General features: G+C 39.8%; 1 protein-coding gene across 1 annotated transcript in view; it reads left to right on the top strand.

Annotated features, from left to right (window-relative positions):
• The first annotated feature begins 10068 nt into the window (after positions 1–10068).
• LOC131060113 (endo-1,3;1,4-beta-D-glucanase) overlaps positions 10069–13969 on the top strand; it is a 149529-nt gene continuing 145628 nt past the window's right edge. The window contains 1 exon segment of the mRNA XM_059218472.1: positions 10069–10545. Within this exon segment, the coding sequence (XP_059074455.1) occupies positions 10395–10545 (151 nt within the window). The 5' untranslated portion in view covers positions 10069–10394.

The raw sequence follows: 13969 nt of genomic DNA, 5'->3' as shown, positions 1-13969 counted from the left end.
GCACCCTTTGATATATATCGCAGAGGGGCCAAGAGAAAAAAGTGGGAGAAGTCCAACTAACTAAGACTTTTTCCACAACCACTATAACTAACTATGACTTATTCTAGATGATAGTCCTATTGCTATTTAACTTGTAATTTATTTACATGTAATTACAAGTTACAAGAATGCAAGTAATGTGACTACTTGCAATTACAACTTTTGACATTACATGTAATTTGTCAAAAGGAAAATTACAAATGCATAATTAAAACTAATCTAAGTGTCTGAGACATGACTCTATTTACATCATCCTCTATTTAGGAGGTCTTCATGCTGCTACAAGTTGCTGACACTTGAAGTATCCAAGATTGGTGAAGGTATTTATCCAGAAACATCAACTTTCTCATTTGACCATGAATGGTAATGATAGTGACCTCATGAAGGAAGTCGATACTTGAAGATAATAAGCATTCTTCATTGGCCACTGTGATAATGAAAGTCATTGCTTTTTACCACCTAGTGCTGCTACAATGCATTCCTCTACTACATTACTCTTTCATTTGTCAAGTCCTCTTTGCTTCATGGTTCATGATATTTTGACCCTCTCTGTGCATATGACAATGTATTCTTTTTATTTGCATCACTATTGCCACAGACATATGACAACACTCACTTTTCCTCACTGCATTACATGCATTGAAATCCCTTGCAATCAAGTTTTAAATATCCAACTGTGAGTATTGATCTTTCAAAGGTAAAAAGTGGGAATGAGAGCATGTGGAGACAATGTGAATTTTGGATCTTGGGAGGTGGAATGCAAGTGAATCATTGCAACTTGAAATGTGGAAATGATGGAGCACAAGTAGAAGAGAACACTAAAACTTACACTTGCAATCAGGTCTTGGAGACCCGAATGCAAGTAAGCGAGCTTGCAAAATAGACATGAGCTTGCAATTGATTGCAAATGAGTGGTAGGGATGATTTTGCAATAAGAAAATGATGGGGCATAAAGGGAAAAAAATTGGTGCTTACACTTGCAATTGAGTCTTGAAAACCCAAATGCAAGTAAGCAAGCTTGAACAATAGGTATTAGCTTGCAATCGGAGTTGCAAGACCTGATTACAAGTGCAAGGTTTGCAAGGGCAATGGGATAAAATGCTTGCAATTCGGTCTTAAAATCTCGATTGCAAGTATGCTTTTTGAGTTTGTTGCCTTCATATTCCCCTTCCAAATAAGCTCATACAATGATGGATTGCCATTGGGTCTTGAAACCCTGATTGCAAGCGCAATATGTGTTTCATTTGATTTTACAAAACATACTTGTAATTGGGTCTTAGAAACACGATTATAAGTAGAACACACTTTTAACACAATGAGTTGACTTGTAATCAAGTTTCTAGAACACGATTACAAGTAAAGTTCCTTTACTTCCAATAAAATCCTAAAGTTCCTACTTGCAATGACATCAAAAAGTTCCTACTTGTAGTGACGTCAAAACATTCCCACTTGTAGTGACATCAGAAAGTTCCTACTTGGAGTGACTAACTTAAAACTCGAAATTGCACAAAAAACTAGGAAAATGAAAGAAAAACCAACCCAAACTTACACAATGATGACAAACACACCCACTGATGATTTGAAATTAACAAATAAGAGTTTTAAACCTCATAAAACATGCCTAAGAGAAGAAAACTATGAATTTTGACTAAAAATTTGTAGGGGTTGTCTATTTTTTTAAAATTAAAAAATTGATACAACATCTAGCTCTTACTGGGGGCTTCCTGCAATCACTGGACTGATTGAAGGGAGAAGAATCTAGAACTAGTAGTGTTGTTATCATCCATTGGGCTACAAAGTCAAGTAATAAAGACACATATGGCAAGGAGGATGATAAGATTGAAAACAAGATGTAGACTTGTTTAACCACGCTTATTGAAAAAGGATACTAACCTAACCTAAACAAATTGACCATGGAAACCCTCCTAAATGAAACCATTCACGAGCTCACCAAAGTAGCTGCACTTCCTTGGTAGCTTGTAATGCTTTGCATGATCATAAGTAGCCACAACCAATTGAAGCACGAACAATTGTACCATAGCTTGATGCACCACACCTTGAAAAAGACGAACAAATTCATCTGCCTCCTCAAATAAATCACACATACTGTTGTTGCAAAGTGGATCAATGAATTTGGATTTTCCCTTGCTCAACCATAGATGCATCCTTTATCCTTTCCTCTATTGTATCTTCATGCTTAAGAGAAAGTGTAACCTTTGAGGAATTGTCGACTTCCAACCAAGCTAGATGTCTTATAAGACATCCTCTTGAGAGGACAAAAACAAAACTCTTCTTACTAATTCCACCCGTATCAACTGCTCCCTCAACTATATCCTCATGCTGAATACAATGAGTTTTCTCAGGTGAGTTGGGTGAAAACATGGTTGCATTGCTTACATCAACATGGTGTTCACAAACTTCAAATTTAGGAAAATTTGAATTGTCATCAAGACTTGAACAAAATAAATCTATTATGTTTGTTAAAAGGTCTTCATCAAGTTCCTCATTATCTTCATGCATAATATGTTCAAGTTCATGACCTTGAAATATAGATGTAGTCTTTTCGTTTTGTTCAACTTGACTGGTATGTTCATGCATATTTATCTTTTCACATCTCATGATATGATTGTCCTCCTTTACTAGCACCTTGGAAAAATGAACTTCAACCTCTTGTTGTTTATTCCCTATGGTATCTGGCATGGTCTTTTCTTTTTGTTCAACAAATTTCTAGTACTGCATAAACCAAATATGAGAGTTGATAGAGCTATGTCTCCTCCTTCTCTTGGAAGAGATTAGCAGGATCACTTTGTTCAGATTCAAAGTTCCCCACTGCTGCATTTGTTGGTGGCGCCTTAAGAGAAATCCTTTTTGGCAGTGAAGGAAGCTTGTTCTGATTTCTAGCTACATAACCAAGAACAATATTTGGATATGGACTCCTTGGAATGCCTTTATAAAGGGAAGAGAATACATCTTTTATAGCTATTTGATTTTTGAGGGCAAGTAGCTCATTAGCCAACCTCCGCACCATAGGATTTGTTCTCTTGGTAGAAGATGATTCGAAAGGAGAATTTTCTCTAGATCCATTTGGATCTATCTTTATCTTACCCGCAAGGATAAGATCATTTTCAATGTCAATTGCTAAGGTTTGTGTAGCTGCAAGGTCTCTCGGAACAACCCTTCTCAACAAGAAACTCACCTCAAGCAACTGTGCATTGATGAAGAAGTACTTCAAAGTTTTAGTAGTGGGTTGAATCACCATTGGATTTCTATTAGACAGCTTGTTAAAATTAGCTACAAACTCATGCATCGGTTCCTATGGTTCCTTTCTCATTTGAGTCAGTTGTGTTAACAATGCATGCACATCCTCTGTAGGCTTGACCCTTTCCTTAAACTTTGTTCTAAGAGTAGCCCAGTTTTTTATGGTTTGTGGCTCGAGGTGGTAGAACCAATCTATAGCCACAACTTGTGGAGTTTCAATGAAAAGTATTGAACTGAAACATCCTCATGTTCAACTCCAAGAACATCACATGCAATATAAAAACAACAAGATGTTCATCCAGATGTTGTCTTCCGTTTCTAAAGAACTTGGGAATTTTCTTCCTCGAACCATCAGGAAGAGCATGTAATGACAAAGTCAAATTCAATGGACCAAAAACATTCCCCCAAGGACTTGGAGCAACCATTTTACATGACCCTGGTGAAAGCTTGAGAAATTACAATGAATAGGATACTGGTATACTTAAACCAAAAGCATGAGGCTTTTGGATGCGTATTGTATCTCCAACAGAGTCGCCAAAAACTATTGGTTGAAAATTTTGTACACCTGGGGAGACATGAAAAATTGTGGTTTCAACCACAACGTGTGAGTTAAACCTCTCCTAATTCTAAGGGAAGGCTCCTCCTTTTCTACTATTACAAATTAACTATAACACTAATTTAACTTGGGTAGGACAATGTCCTTTTCTCTTCCTTCAAAAAAGATGATTTTCTTTTCTCTTTTATGAAAATAAATTGCAATTAGGAAGACAAATATAGAAACTTAATAAACTTTAATAAATATAACGATGCTTGTACAAAAGGAAGTGAAGTTTCTGTGAAAGCGCAAAGTCTTCCGTTACTTCCCCGGGATAATAATGTAGAAATAGAAGCTCAAACTCTTTACTTTACTACAATCCTATCTTCCTTCCAGAATGATTAATATGATAGTAATACTTTCCAAAATGATTAATATGATAGCAATGTGCAACTTACAACAACTCAAAGTTTGTTAGTTTGATGCACCCCTAGACTGCTATAAATAAGAACAACTACAAGAACAAAGTCTTATAATCTCTCTCTATTACAAACACCTAGCTATTTTAATCCTCAATGCTTGTAGCACAAAGTCACCAAGAAGTTAGACCAAATCTCCTTCTAACAATCTCACCAGAATCTCAAGTGCATGCAAGAAAATATACCACTATGACATAGGAACACAATGGACATAGTAACAAGGTTTCAACACAAAGTTTGATACTCAAAATGCCTTCTTGATATTGCTTGAGAAACCAATTTATAAGTATAAAACACAAAGTCTTTATGACTGTAAATTTCTACAGAGTTTTCTTGCTTGCTAAAAAGAACCAAATTACAAAGAGCACCCTCCGATATATATAGGAGAGGTGCTGAGAGAAAAAAGTGGGAGAAGTCCAACTAACTAAGACTTTTTCCACAACCACTATAACTAATTATGACTTATTTCAAATTACAGTTCCATTGTTATTCAACTTGTAATTTGTTTACATGTAATTACAAGTTACAAGAATGCAAGTAATGTGACTAGTTGCAATTACAACTTTTGACATTACATGTAATTTGTCAAAAGGGAAATTACAAATGCATAATTGAAACTAATCTAAGTGTCTGAGACACGACTCTATTTACATCATCCTTTGTTTGGGAGGTCTTCATGCTACTACAAGTTGTTGGCACTTGAAGTATCCGAGATTAGTGAAGATATTTTTCTAGGAACATCAACTTGCATCATTTGACCATGAATGGTAATGATAGTGACCTCATGAAGGAAGTCGATAATTGAAGATAATTAACATTCTTCATTGGCCATTGTGATAGTGAAAGTCACTACTTTTTACCACCTAGCGCTGCTACAATGCATTCCTCTACTGCATTACTCCTTCATTTTTGAAGTCCTCTCTGCTTCATGGTTCATGATATTTTGATCCTCTCTATGCATATGACAATGCATTCTTTCCATTTGCATCACTATTTCCATCAACATATGACAACACTAACTTTTGTTCACTGCATTACATGCATTGAAATCCCTTGCAATTGGGTCTTAAATATCCAATTGCAAGGTATTGATCTTGAGAAGGGAAAACATGGGAATGAGAGCATGTGGAGACAAGGAGAATTTCAAATCTTGGGAGGTGGAATGCAAGTGAATCATTGCAACTTGAAATGTGAAAACGATGGAGCACAAGCGGAAGGGTATGCTGAAACTTACACTTGCAATCGGGTCTTGAAGACCTGAATGCAAGTAAGCGAGCTTGCCAAATAGGCATGAGCTTGCAATCAATTGCAAATGAGTGGCAAGGATGAGTTTGCAACAAGAAAATAGTGGGCCATAAAGAGAAAAATCCAGTACTTACACTTGCAATCGGGGTTGCAAGACCTAATTGCAAGTGCGAGGTTTGCAAGGGCGATGGGATAAAATGCTTGCAACCGGGTCTTAAAATCCTAATAACAAGTATGGTTTATGAGTTTGTTGCCTTCATATCTCCTTCCAAATAAGCTCATACAATAATGACTTGCAATCGGGTCTTGAAACCTTGATTGCAAGTGCAATATGTGTTTCATTTTCTTTTACAAGCGATAGGATAAAATGCTTGCAATCGGGTCTTAAAATCTCGATTGCAAGTATGCTTTTTGAGTTTGTTGCCTTCATATTCCCCTTCCAAATAAGCTCATACAATGATGGCTTGCAATCTTGTCTTGAAACCTCGATTGCAAGTGCAATATGTGATTCATGTGTTTCTATTTTTTGAAAATTCAAAACAAACTTTTAAAAGAATGAGTTGCTTGTGATCGGGTTTCTAAAACTTGATTACAGGTAAAGTTCATTTACTTGCAACAACATCCTAAAGTTTCTACTTGCAGTGACATCAAAAAGTTCCTACTTGTTGTGATTGAATCAAAACCCGGAATTGCACAAAAAGCTAGGAAAATGAAAGCAAAAACCAACCAAAACTCGCACAATGATGACAAACACACTCACTGATGATTTGAAATTAACAAATATGAGTTTTAAATTTTGTAAAATGTGCCCTAGAGAAGAAAACTATGAATTTTGAGTAAAAATTTGTAAGGTTTATCTAATTTTTGAAAATTCAAAATTGAGACAACAGGCTTCGATCTTGGTGTTCAATTAATAAACACATTATATTCACAATATCTGATCAAGAGTAAAGAATTACTATTTGGATTAAGTATATTTTTGCAGACAATAAATATAAACTTGTGACATTTTACAAGTTTTGTATAACTTCCGAAATGGAAATCATGTCATATTTTTGATTATAACATATTCTATTGATAACATCTCATCAATAGAAAATGATAACTATTTAGATTAAGTATGTTTCCCAAAAGATAAATATAAATTTGTGACATTTTATAAATTTTGTATAAACTCCGACATAAAAATCATGTCATATTTCTTTTTGTGACCATGCCTTCTTGCTTGTGTATTATTTGCTTAAAAAACAGTAGTTGTTCAATCAAACCAAACAATAGAACTAGTAAACCAAACAATAGAACTAGTGTAAGAATCTGCATAAATTTGCTTGCTTATCGAACTAAAGCTTCAGCAAATTGCCATTGCATGCTTATTACTCTGTAATATTTATTTGCTTGATACCAATCATTGTAATCTGTAATGTTTATTTGCTTGATACCAATCATTGTAATTGTCTTTTTTAGAAATCACAGGTCGGGCAAGGCCATCTTCGGCTTGACCTGATGCCTGAAGGAAAGGGGCCCTCCCAAGAGGGACCCGTTCCTCCAGGCGAAGGTCCTCCGACCATTCCCAACTCTAAGTATTCATTTCTATTCTTGCCCCTTCTTTCTTTTCCCCTTTTTCCTCTTCCTTCTATATGATCTTTTTTCTTTTCCCTTTTTCCCCGAGGCCCAATACCCCGACATCAGGAGGGGTATTGATTAGGCCTCGTCATTCTCAACCTGTGCCCGAGGACACCACCCTCTCCTATTTCTCACCTTTTGCCCTCATACAGACTACCCCTACCAATCACCTTCATTTCCTAGGGGGGTTTGAAAGTCGTGGGGCACTCCGAAATTCTCGACCCCCATTTCCGGTTTTCCTACTCCTAAACTACCCCCCGTGCCCCCACCCCCAGTTCAGTTTCCTACTGCATGCCCTATTTCCCACTTCCTTCTACCTACTCCCCGAACACCTACCTCCTCCCACCTACCTCTTGTGCACCTACTTCTGAACACCTACTTCCACTCCCCTACCTCCTGCCTCCTACTTCCTGGACACCTGCCTCTTGGCCCCTACTTCCCACTCCCCTACTTCCGGAAGCTGCCCAAAACCGGTAGCCCACCCCCACCCCCTACCACTGCCCCTAATTTTGAACCCCCAACTTTGCCTCTGTCCACTAACGGTCGTATAGCCTCTGCTCCAGTGCCGACTCCCCTACGCCCTGGCAACCGCTTTCCCCTTTTGGGGGGGCGGTCACGCCTCCAACTCTTTTCCCACCTGAAGGGAGGATCTACCTTTGGCAGAGAGCCTTCCAACGATACCAACTCCCCCGCGGGGTGGCCTCCCTCATCGGGAGGCGGGCCTTTGGTTTTATTGGTTTAGGGTCGGTTTCACCTCCAGCACGCCTATCCTCTGGTAAGACCGAAGCCCTATCTAGCAGGACTCTATTCTTTTTGTTCGCGTGGGTACAGTGCTCCTAATGCCGTTCCATACAGGACATGGGGACCAGGCCGATGGCCGAGGATATACGTCCATGCCTGCTGATAGTGAAGGAAAAGAGTCTTTGTCTCTACCAGGATGCCGGGTCCCATCTACCGTATACTGTCCTCGGCCCTAAGTATAGCCAAAGTTGCTCCATAGAAAAACGATATCCTTATGGAGAGGCCGGCATAGGACTATCTCTTTTGGCGTTTACACCTACCATCAGAGAGTCGTGTTCACCCTATGCCTATTATCGAACCTGACCACCTGGGACTCAAACCCAGACCCTACTTTCCACTCGTAGGGGTTGCACCTCACTGGTCACCTACGTCATACCTTCTTAGTTTTGTTGTTTTGTTTTGTTTTTTTCCCCTTGTGCGCACCCCCCCGTTAGGGGGGCGCTTGTCCCTTGTTTGTTAGGCCTGCCTCGCCTGAAGGGAAGGACCCTCCCAAGAGGGGCCCGACGTGAAGGCGAAGGGCAGGGCCCTATTAGGCTTGCCCCGGCTGAAGGGAGACGACCCTCCCAAGAGGGGCCCGACCTGAAGACGAGGGCAGGGCCATCTTCGGCCTGACCTGATGCCTGAAGGAAAGGGGCCCTCCCAAGAGGGACCCATTCCTCCAGGCGAAGGTCCTCCGGCCATTCCCAACTCTAAGTATTCATTTCTATTCTTGCCCCTTCTTTCTTTTCCCCTTTTTCCTCTTCCTTCTATATGATCTTTTTTCTTTTCCCTTTTTCCCCGAGGCCCAATACCTCGACATCAGGAGGGGTATTGATTAGGCCTCGTTATTCTCAACCTGTGCCCAAGGACACCACCCTCTCCTATTTCTCACCTTTTGCCCTCATACAGACTACCCCTACCAATCACCTTCATTTCCTAGGGGGGTTCGAAAGTCGCGGGGCACTCCGAAATTCTCGACCCCCATTTTCGGTTTTCCTACTCCTAAACTACCCCCCGTGCCCCCACCCCCTGTTCAGTTTCCTACTGCATGCCCTATTTCCCACTTCCTTCTACCTACTCCCCGAACACCTACCTCCTCCCACCTACCTCTTGTGCACCTACTTCTGAACACCTACTTCCACTCCCCTACCTCCTGCCTCCTACTTCCTGGACACCTGCCTCTTGGCCCCTACTTCCCACTCCCCTACTTCCAGAAGCTGCCCAAAACCGGTAGCCCACCCCCACCCCCTACCACTGCCCCTAATTTTGAACCCCCAACTTTGCCCCTGTCCACTGACGGCCATATAGCCTCTGCTCCAGTGCCGGCTCCCCTACGCCCTGGCAACCGCTTTCCCCTTTTGGGGGGGCGGTCACGCCTCCAACTCTTTTCCCACTTGAAGGGAGGATCTGCCTTTGGCAGAGAGCCTTCCAACGATACCGACTCCCGTGTGGGGTGGCCTCCCTCATCGGGAGACAGGCCTTTGGTTTTATTGGTTTAGGGTCGATTTCACCTCCAGCACGCCTATCCTCTGGTAAGACTGAAGCCCTATCTAGCAGGACTCTATTCTTTTTGTTCGCGTGGGTACAATGCTCCTAATGCCATTCCATACAGGACATGGGGACTAGGCTGATGGCCGAGGATATACGTCCATGCCTGCCGATAGCGAAGGAAAAGAGTCTTTGTCTCTACCAGGACGCCGGGTCCCATCTACCGTATACTGTCCTCGGCCCTACGTATAGCTAGAGTTGCTCCATAGAAAAACGATATCCTTATGGAGAGGCCGACATAGGACTATCTCTTTTGGCGTTTACACCTACCATCAGAGAGTCGCGTTCACCCTATGCCTATTATCGAACCTGACCACCTGGGACTCGAACCCAGACCCTACTTTCCACTCGTAGGGGTTGCACCTCACTGGTCACCTACGTCATACCTTCTTAGTTTTGTTGTTTTGTTTTGTTTTTTTCCCCTTGTGCGCACCCCCCGTTAGGGGGGCGCTTGTCCCTTGTTTGTTAGGCATAACAAACTAGAGAAGGTATAACGTAGGTGATCAGTTGGGTGGACCCTCATTTAAGAAGATGGGGTCTGGGTTCGAATCTTGGATGGTCAGGGCTGAAGTAATAGGCATAGGGCGAACGCGACTCCCTAATGGTAGGTGTAAACGCTAGTGGGGATAGTCCTATGCCGGCCTCTTTTTATCAATTTGAAAATTACCATCCTTAGGCTCTTCGTTGTACTAAAAAAAAACAGGCGCAACTGCTAGTTTATTATCTGTGAGGAACATTATCAGTAAAGAGAAATGATGACATAGGACAGGTAATTACTGGAATATTCGAGGATTTATTTTGGGGGTTACAGAGTGCAAGATAAATATTTATATGGCCTGGGATAAATGAGGATACAGTTCACAGCTGGTTTGTAGGAAAGAAGGAAAATGGCAGGTCCGCAGTGTTGTGAATCGCCTCCACCCCGAGACCATCCTATCGTCGGTGTTGGAAAGCTCGAGGCCTTCCATGATTTGACGGCTTATGTCACTGGCTCCCCCGACGCCAGCGCCGCAGTCATTCTCATCCCCGACATTTTTGGTATTCTTCGCCAAATTCATACATTCTTATCATTTTGTTTAGCATGTTTAACCGCTTTACTTTTTTGTCGATCTGAGCTTCTTATACGACTCTGTGAATTTCTTTTGATCGAGGGTTTCTGTTTTTACAACGCTCGTCTCGTCACGCTCTAATTCCAAAATAAGTTAGTTGCGTTTAACTTATTGTAAAAGTTGTGTGTTTATTTTTTAATTTTTCAGATTAAATTATATTAAATCAGGAATCAGAGACTAAAGGAAGAGAATAGATATGTTATGAATTAGTAAGTTGTTTTTGGATTTGATTGTGTATATCTTTTTGCATCAACCTTTCGGATTGATCATCAGGATGAAAGAGAGTGTCAAGAGAGTGTCAGACATCCCTTGACACTCTCTTTTATCTTGATGATAGATCAGAGTGTGATCCGAAACGTTGATGCAATAAAATATACACAATCAAATCCAGAAACAGCTTACTAATTCATGGATTGTAGAAATTTGATCAAATTAAATATTATGAATTATTTCTTAAGATAAGATACTGTTTTCTAGATGGATCACGTAGTTTGATCTAAAAAAATTTTAAAAAATAAAATTCAAACAGCATTATGGACTACAGAAATTATATGTTTTCTACCATAGATCATGTAATTTGATCTAAAATATCTGAAAAACTAAATTCAAACAGCTTTTAAATTAAACACAATTACATTATGGACTGCAGAAATTATGTGTATACTCTAAAATAAATTGTTGAAATCGATTGTGACCTACAACGAAGTCCAAATCATTCTTTAGCCTGAATGCCCTCTCAGTAGCACCTTATTCACTTATGCTCTATGATGCAAGAGGGACTCCTTCCCGCCTTTAAACTACAAAACACAAAATACTAAACAAATGCAAGAATCTCTGCTTCTATATGACGCAAGAGGGACTCCTTCCTGCCTTTAAACTACAAAACACAGAGATACTAAACAAATGCAAGACTTTCTGCTTCTAAATTAACATTTAGATTGCAACAACAAAAATAATTTTATTTGTTCATCGAATACATTCAAACACTTAATATCGAATTCTTCCATTATTGAAGACTCTTACAAATTACAGAACACAAATTCAGATCTGCATCACTCTCCTTCTGTGTATTCACCTTGTCATTTACAACCCACATGATTGCCTCTTCATTTACAAACTCTAGTGCCCCAATCCTTGGGGTCCTGTGCCCATACTCATACCTTGGGCACTATTTTTCTCTATTTTTTAGCGCTAGCTCCCTTCTGCTATGCGCACCCCTTCACTCTCAACTCTAACTCTCTCTTGGCCGATGTCCACACGCACCCCTCTTAGCTGACACCTCTCTTTTCCCTTCTAAAATTCTAAAGCATTTTTAATGAACTGACATCGCTTCATTTTCCTTTGTCAGTCCAATGACTTACCAGATTCCCATTTTGCCATCAGCCTTTCATTGACCCTGCGATCTGTTTATCTTCTCCTACACCCCTCCCTACCCGTGATGCTCCCTCGAATACTTTACTTTCTGCAGTTTTGACTTTGATAGCCGCCCACAATCGTAAGATTGGTGTTGCGTGTCTTCTTTCTGCTTTGCACAATCTTCCCAGTTTGCACTTGCCCCCTGCCGCCTCTTCACCTCATTTCTTCGTGGTCTTTGAAAGTGGAAGAAAGTTTCTAAAGCTTTTTCAACAAATCCATTCTTGCTTTGCTGCGATGAAACCACTGCTCACGGGCTTGTCTATGCTTCCTCATTTTTATGAATATTCACCAGGTAGTTGTAACTCTGGCAGAATTCCTCCCTCTGCTATGTTTTGATAGATACCCCGTTCCCGAAACTTCTACTCGCTAGGGTGCTGACAAAGGTTTTGGTTTTACACTAGCCATTTGCATTATGCTTAAAAATTTCCAAGGCATTTTCGATAAGCTCATTGCAGTCCAGGAAACAATGTCTTTTGGAGTATTCAAATAATTCATAGTGCAGCTACTATGACAGACAAAAATCCCCTTTTGGTTATGATTTGATGAATGCATGGGCTTAGAGGATGTTGGCAAATGTCATGGAAACTGGCTTTATACCTTTCGGTTGCATTTGCTTAAAAGTTTACAGAATTTCTAAATAAACCATTTGTGCATATCTCATGACCCCAAGAACTAATGTCTCCTTTTGATCTAGGTAATAGAAATTTAAGAGGTTTAGGCACTGATGTCAAAGAGCTAAAAGCTGAAAAGAGAAATGTCAAACAAAACCAAAACAAACTGAAACTGAAGAAGAAAATCTGAAAATGTTTTTGGTTGATATTGATTACCAGTCTGCCCGGATGCTTCTGCTCCTGCATCACTCTAGCCATAATGATTGATCGAGCTTGATATTCAAAGAAATAACTCGACAACCAGATATAGATTTCTTGGTAAGGATGAATGAGTCGCTAACGCAGCAAGGATTTTGGAGAGAATTTAACACATCTTAGTCCATGGTTAGGAACTTTGCTAAGATTTTTGTTGCCGTATACGGAAACGCTATATGGTTTCCCTTCCTTCAATCTGGACCTGCCATCAAGTTTTTTTCAAAGGTTCCCCTACAGCAGGTAGTGAGAAAACCACAGTTGGATTTTGGTGTGGAGCCCACTTTTCAAACTTCTTCACTGCCTTAAGTATTGACTGTGGAGCCACCAACAACGATAGTGGAGCGGTCTGACTTGGTTCTTCCGAAGGAGGAGGATTGGATGGTGGTTCCAATCACAATTTTGGAAAAGTTAAAAATAATTCTTCTTAAATGCTTAGATCAAGTAGTAAGGAGGATTCTGTCAGGTTGTAGTTGCTCATTTTGAACAAGATTGGTTTATAGATTTTCTTGGCACTCGTTGGATGTTTCAGATTCTATAATGTTTTCTTCTTGAACTAAACAGAGCTTTGCAATGCATCTCTGGTTTTTTATATTTTACATATTTTTATACAATGGGAGTGGCCCTACCCACAATTTCTAATTACAACAATAATAAGACAAAACAATTACTACAACAGCAATAATATATTTATTAATTAAATTAATTATCAATAAATATTTTTGTTTATTATAAATAAAGTCTTCCCTGCAATCCTATGCTTTCTATAGCATCAAAACCTCATAATTTTTGACTTAATCTTCATTCTTCAGAGAGCTAATGTTGAAGCTTGGGAATCTAATTGGTCTAAATGATGAAGGCTGCATAGTTGGAGTTAGGAATGTTATCATTCTTGAATCTTTTATATATTTTCTTCACCTTTTTAAAAAACTTCTTACAACAATTAGTGGAAACTTGCAAACATTTACAAAAACTATGATAACATCAACCACCACTCCACCCTCACCGCTTCTTCCACTCTCTAATAAGCTTGAGGTGCTTGTAACATATGAATTAAGAAAATTTGGTCTCCAA

The sequence above is a fragment of the Cryptomeria japonica genome, chromosome 3, assembly GCF_030272615.1.
Source record: "Cryptomeria japonica chromosome 3, Sugi_1.0, whole genome shotgun sequence".
NCBI classification, from domain to species: domain Eukaryota; kingdom Viridiplantae; phylum Streptophyta; class Pinopsida; order Cupressales; family Cupressaceae; genus Cryptomeria; species Cryptomeria japonica.
Note: the sequence above shows the minus strand (reverse complement) of the source record. Positions and strands in the feature narration are given on the sequence as shown.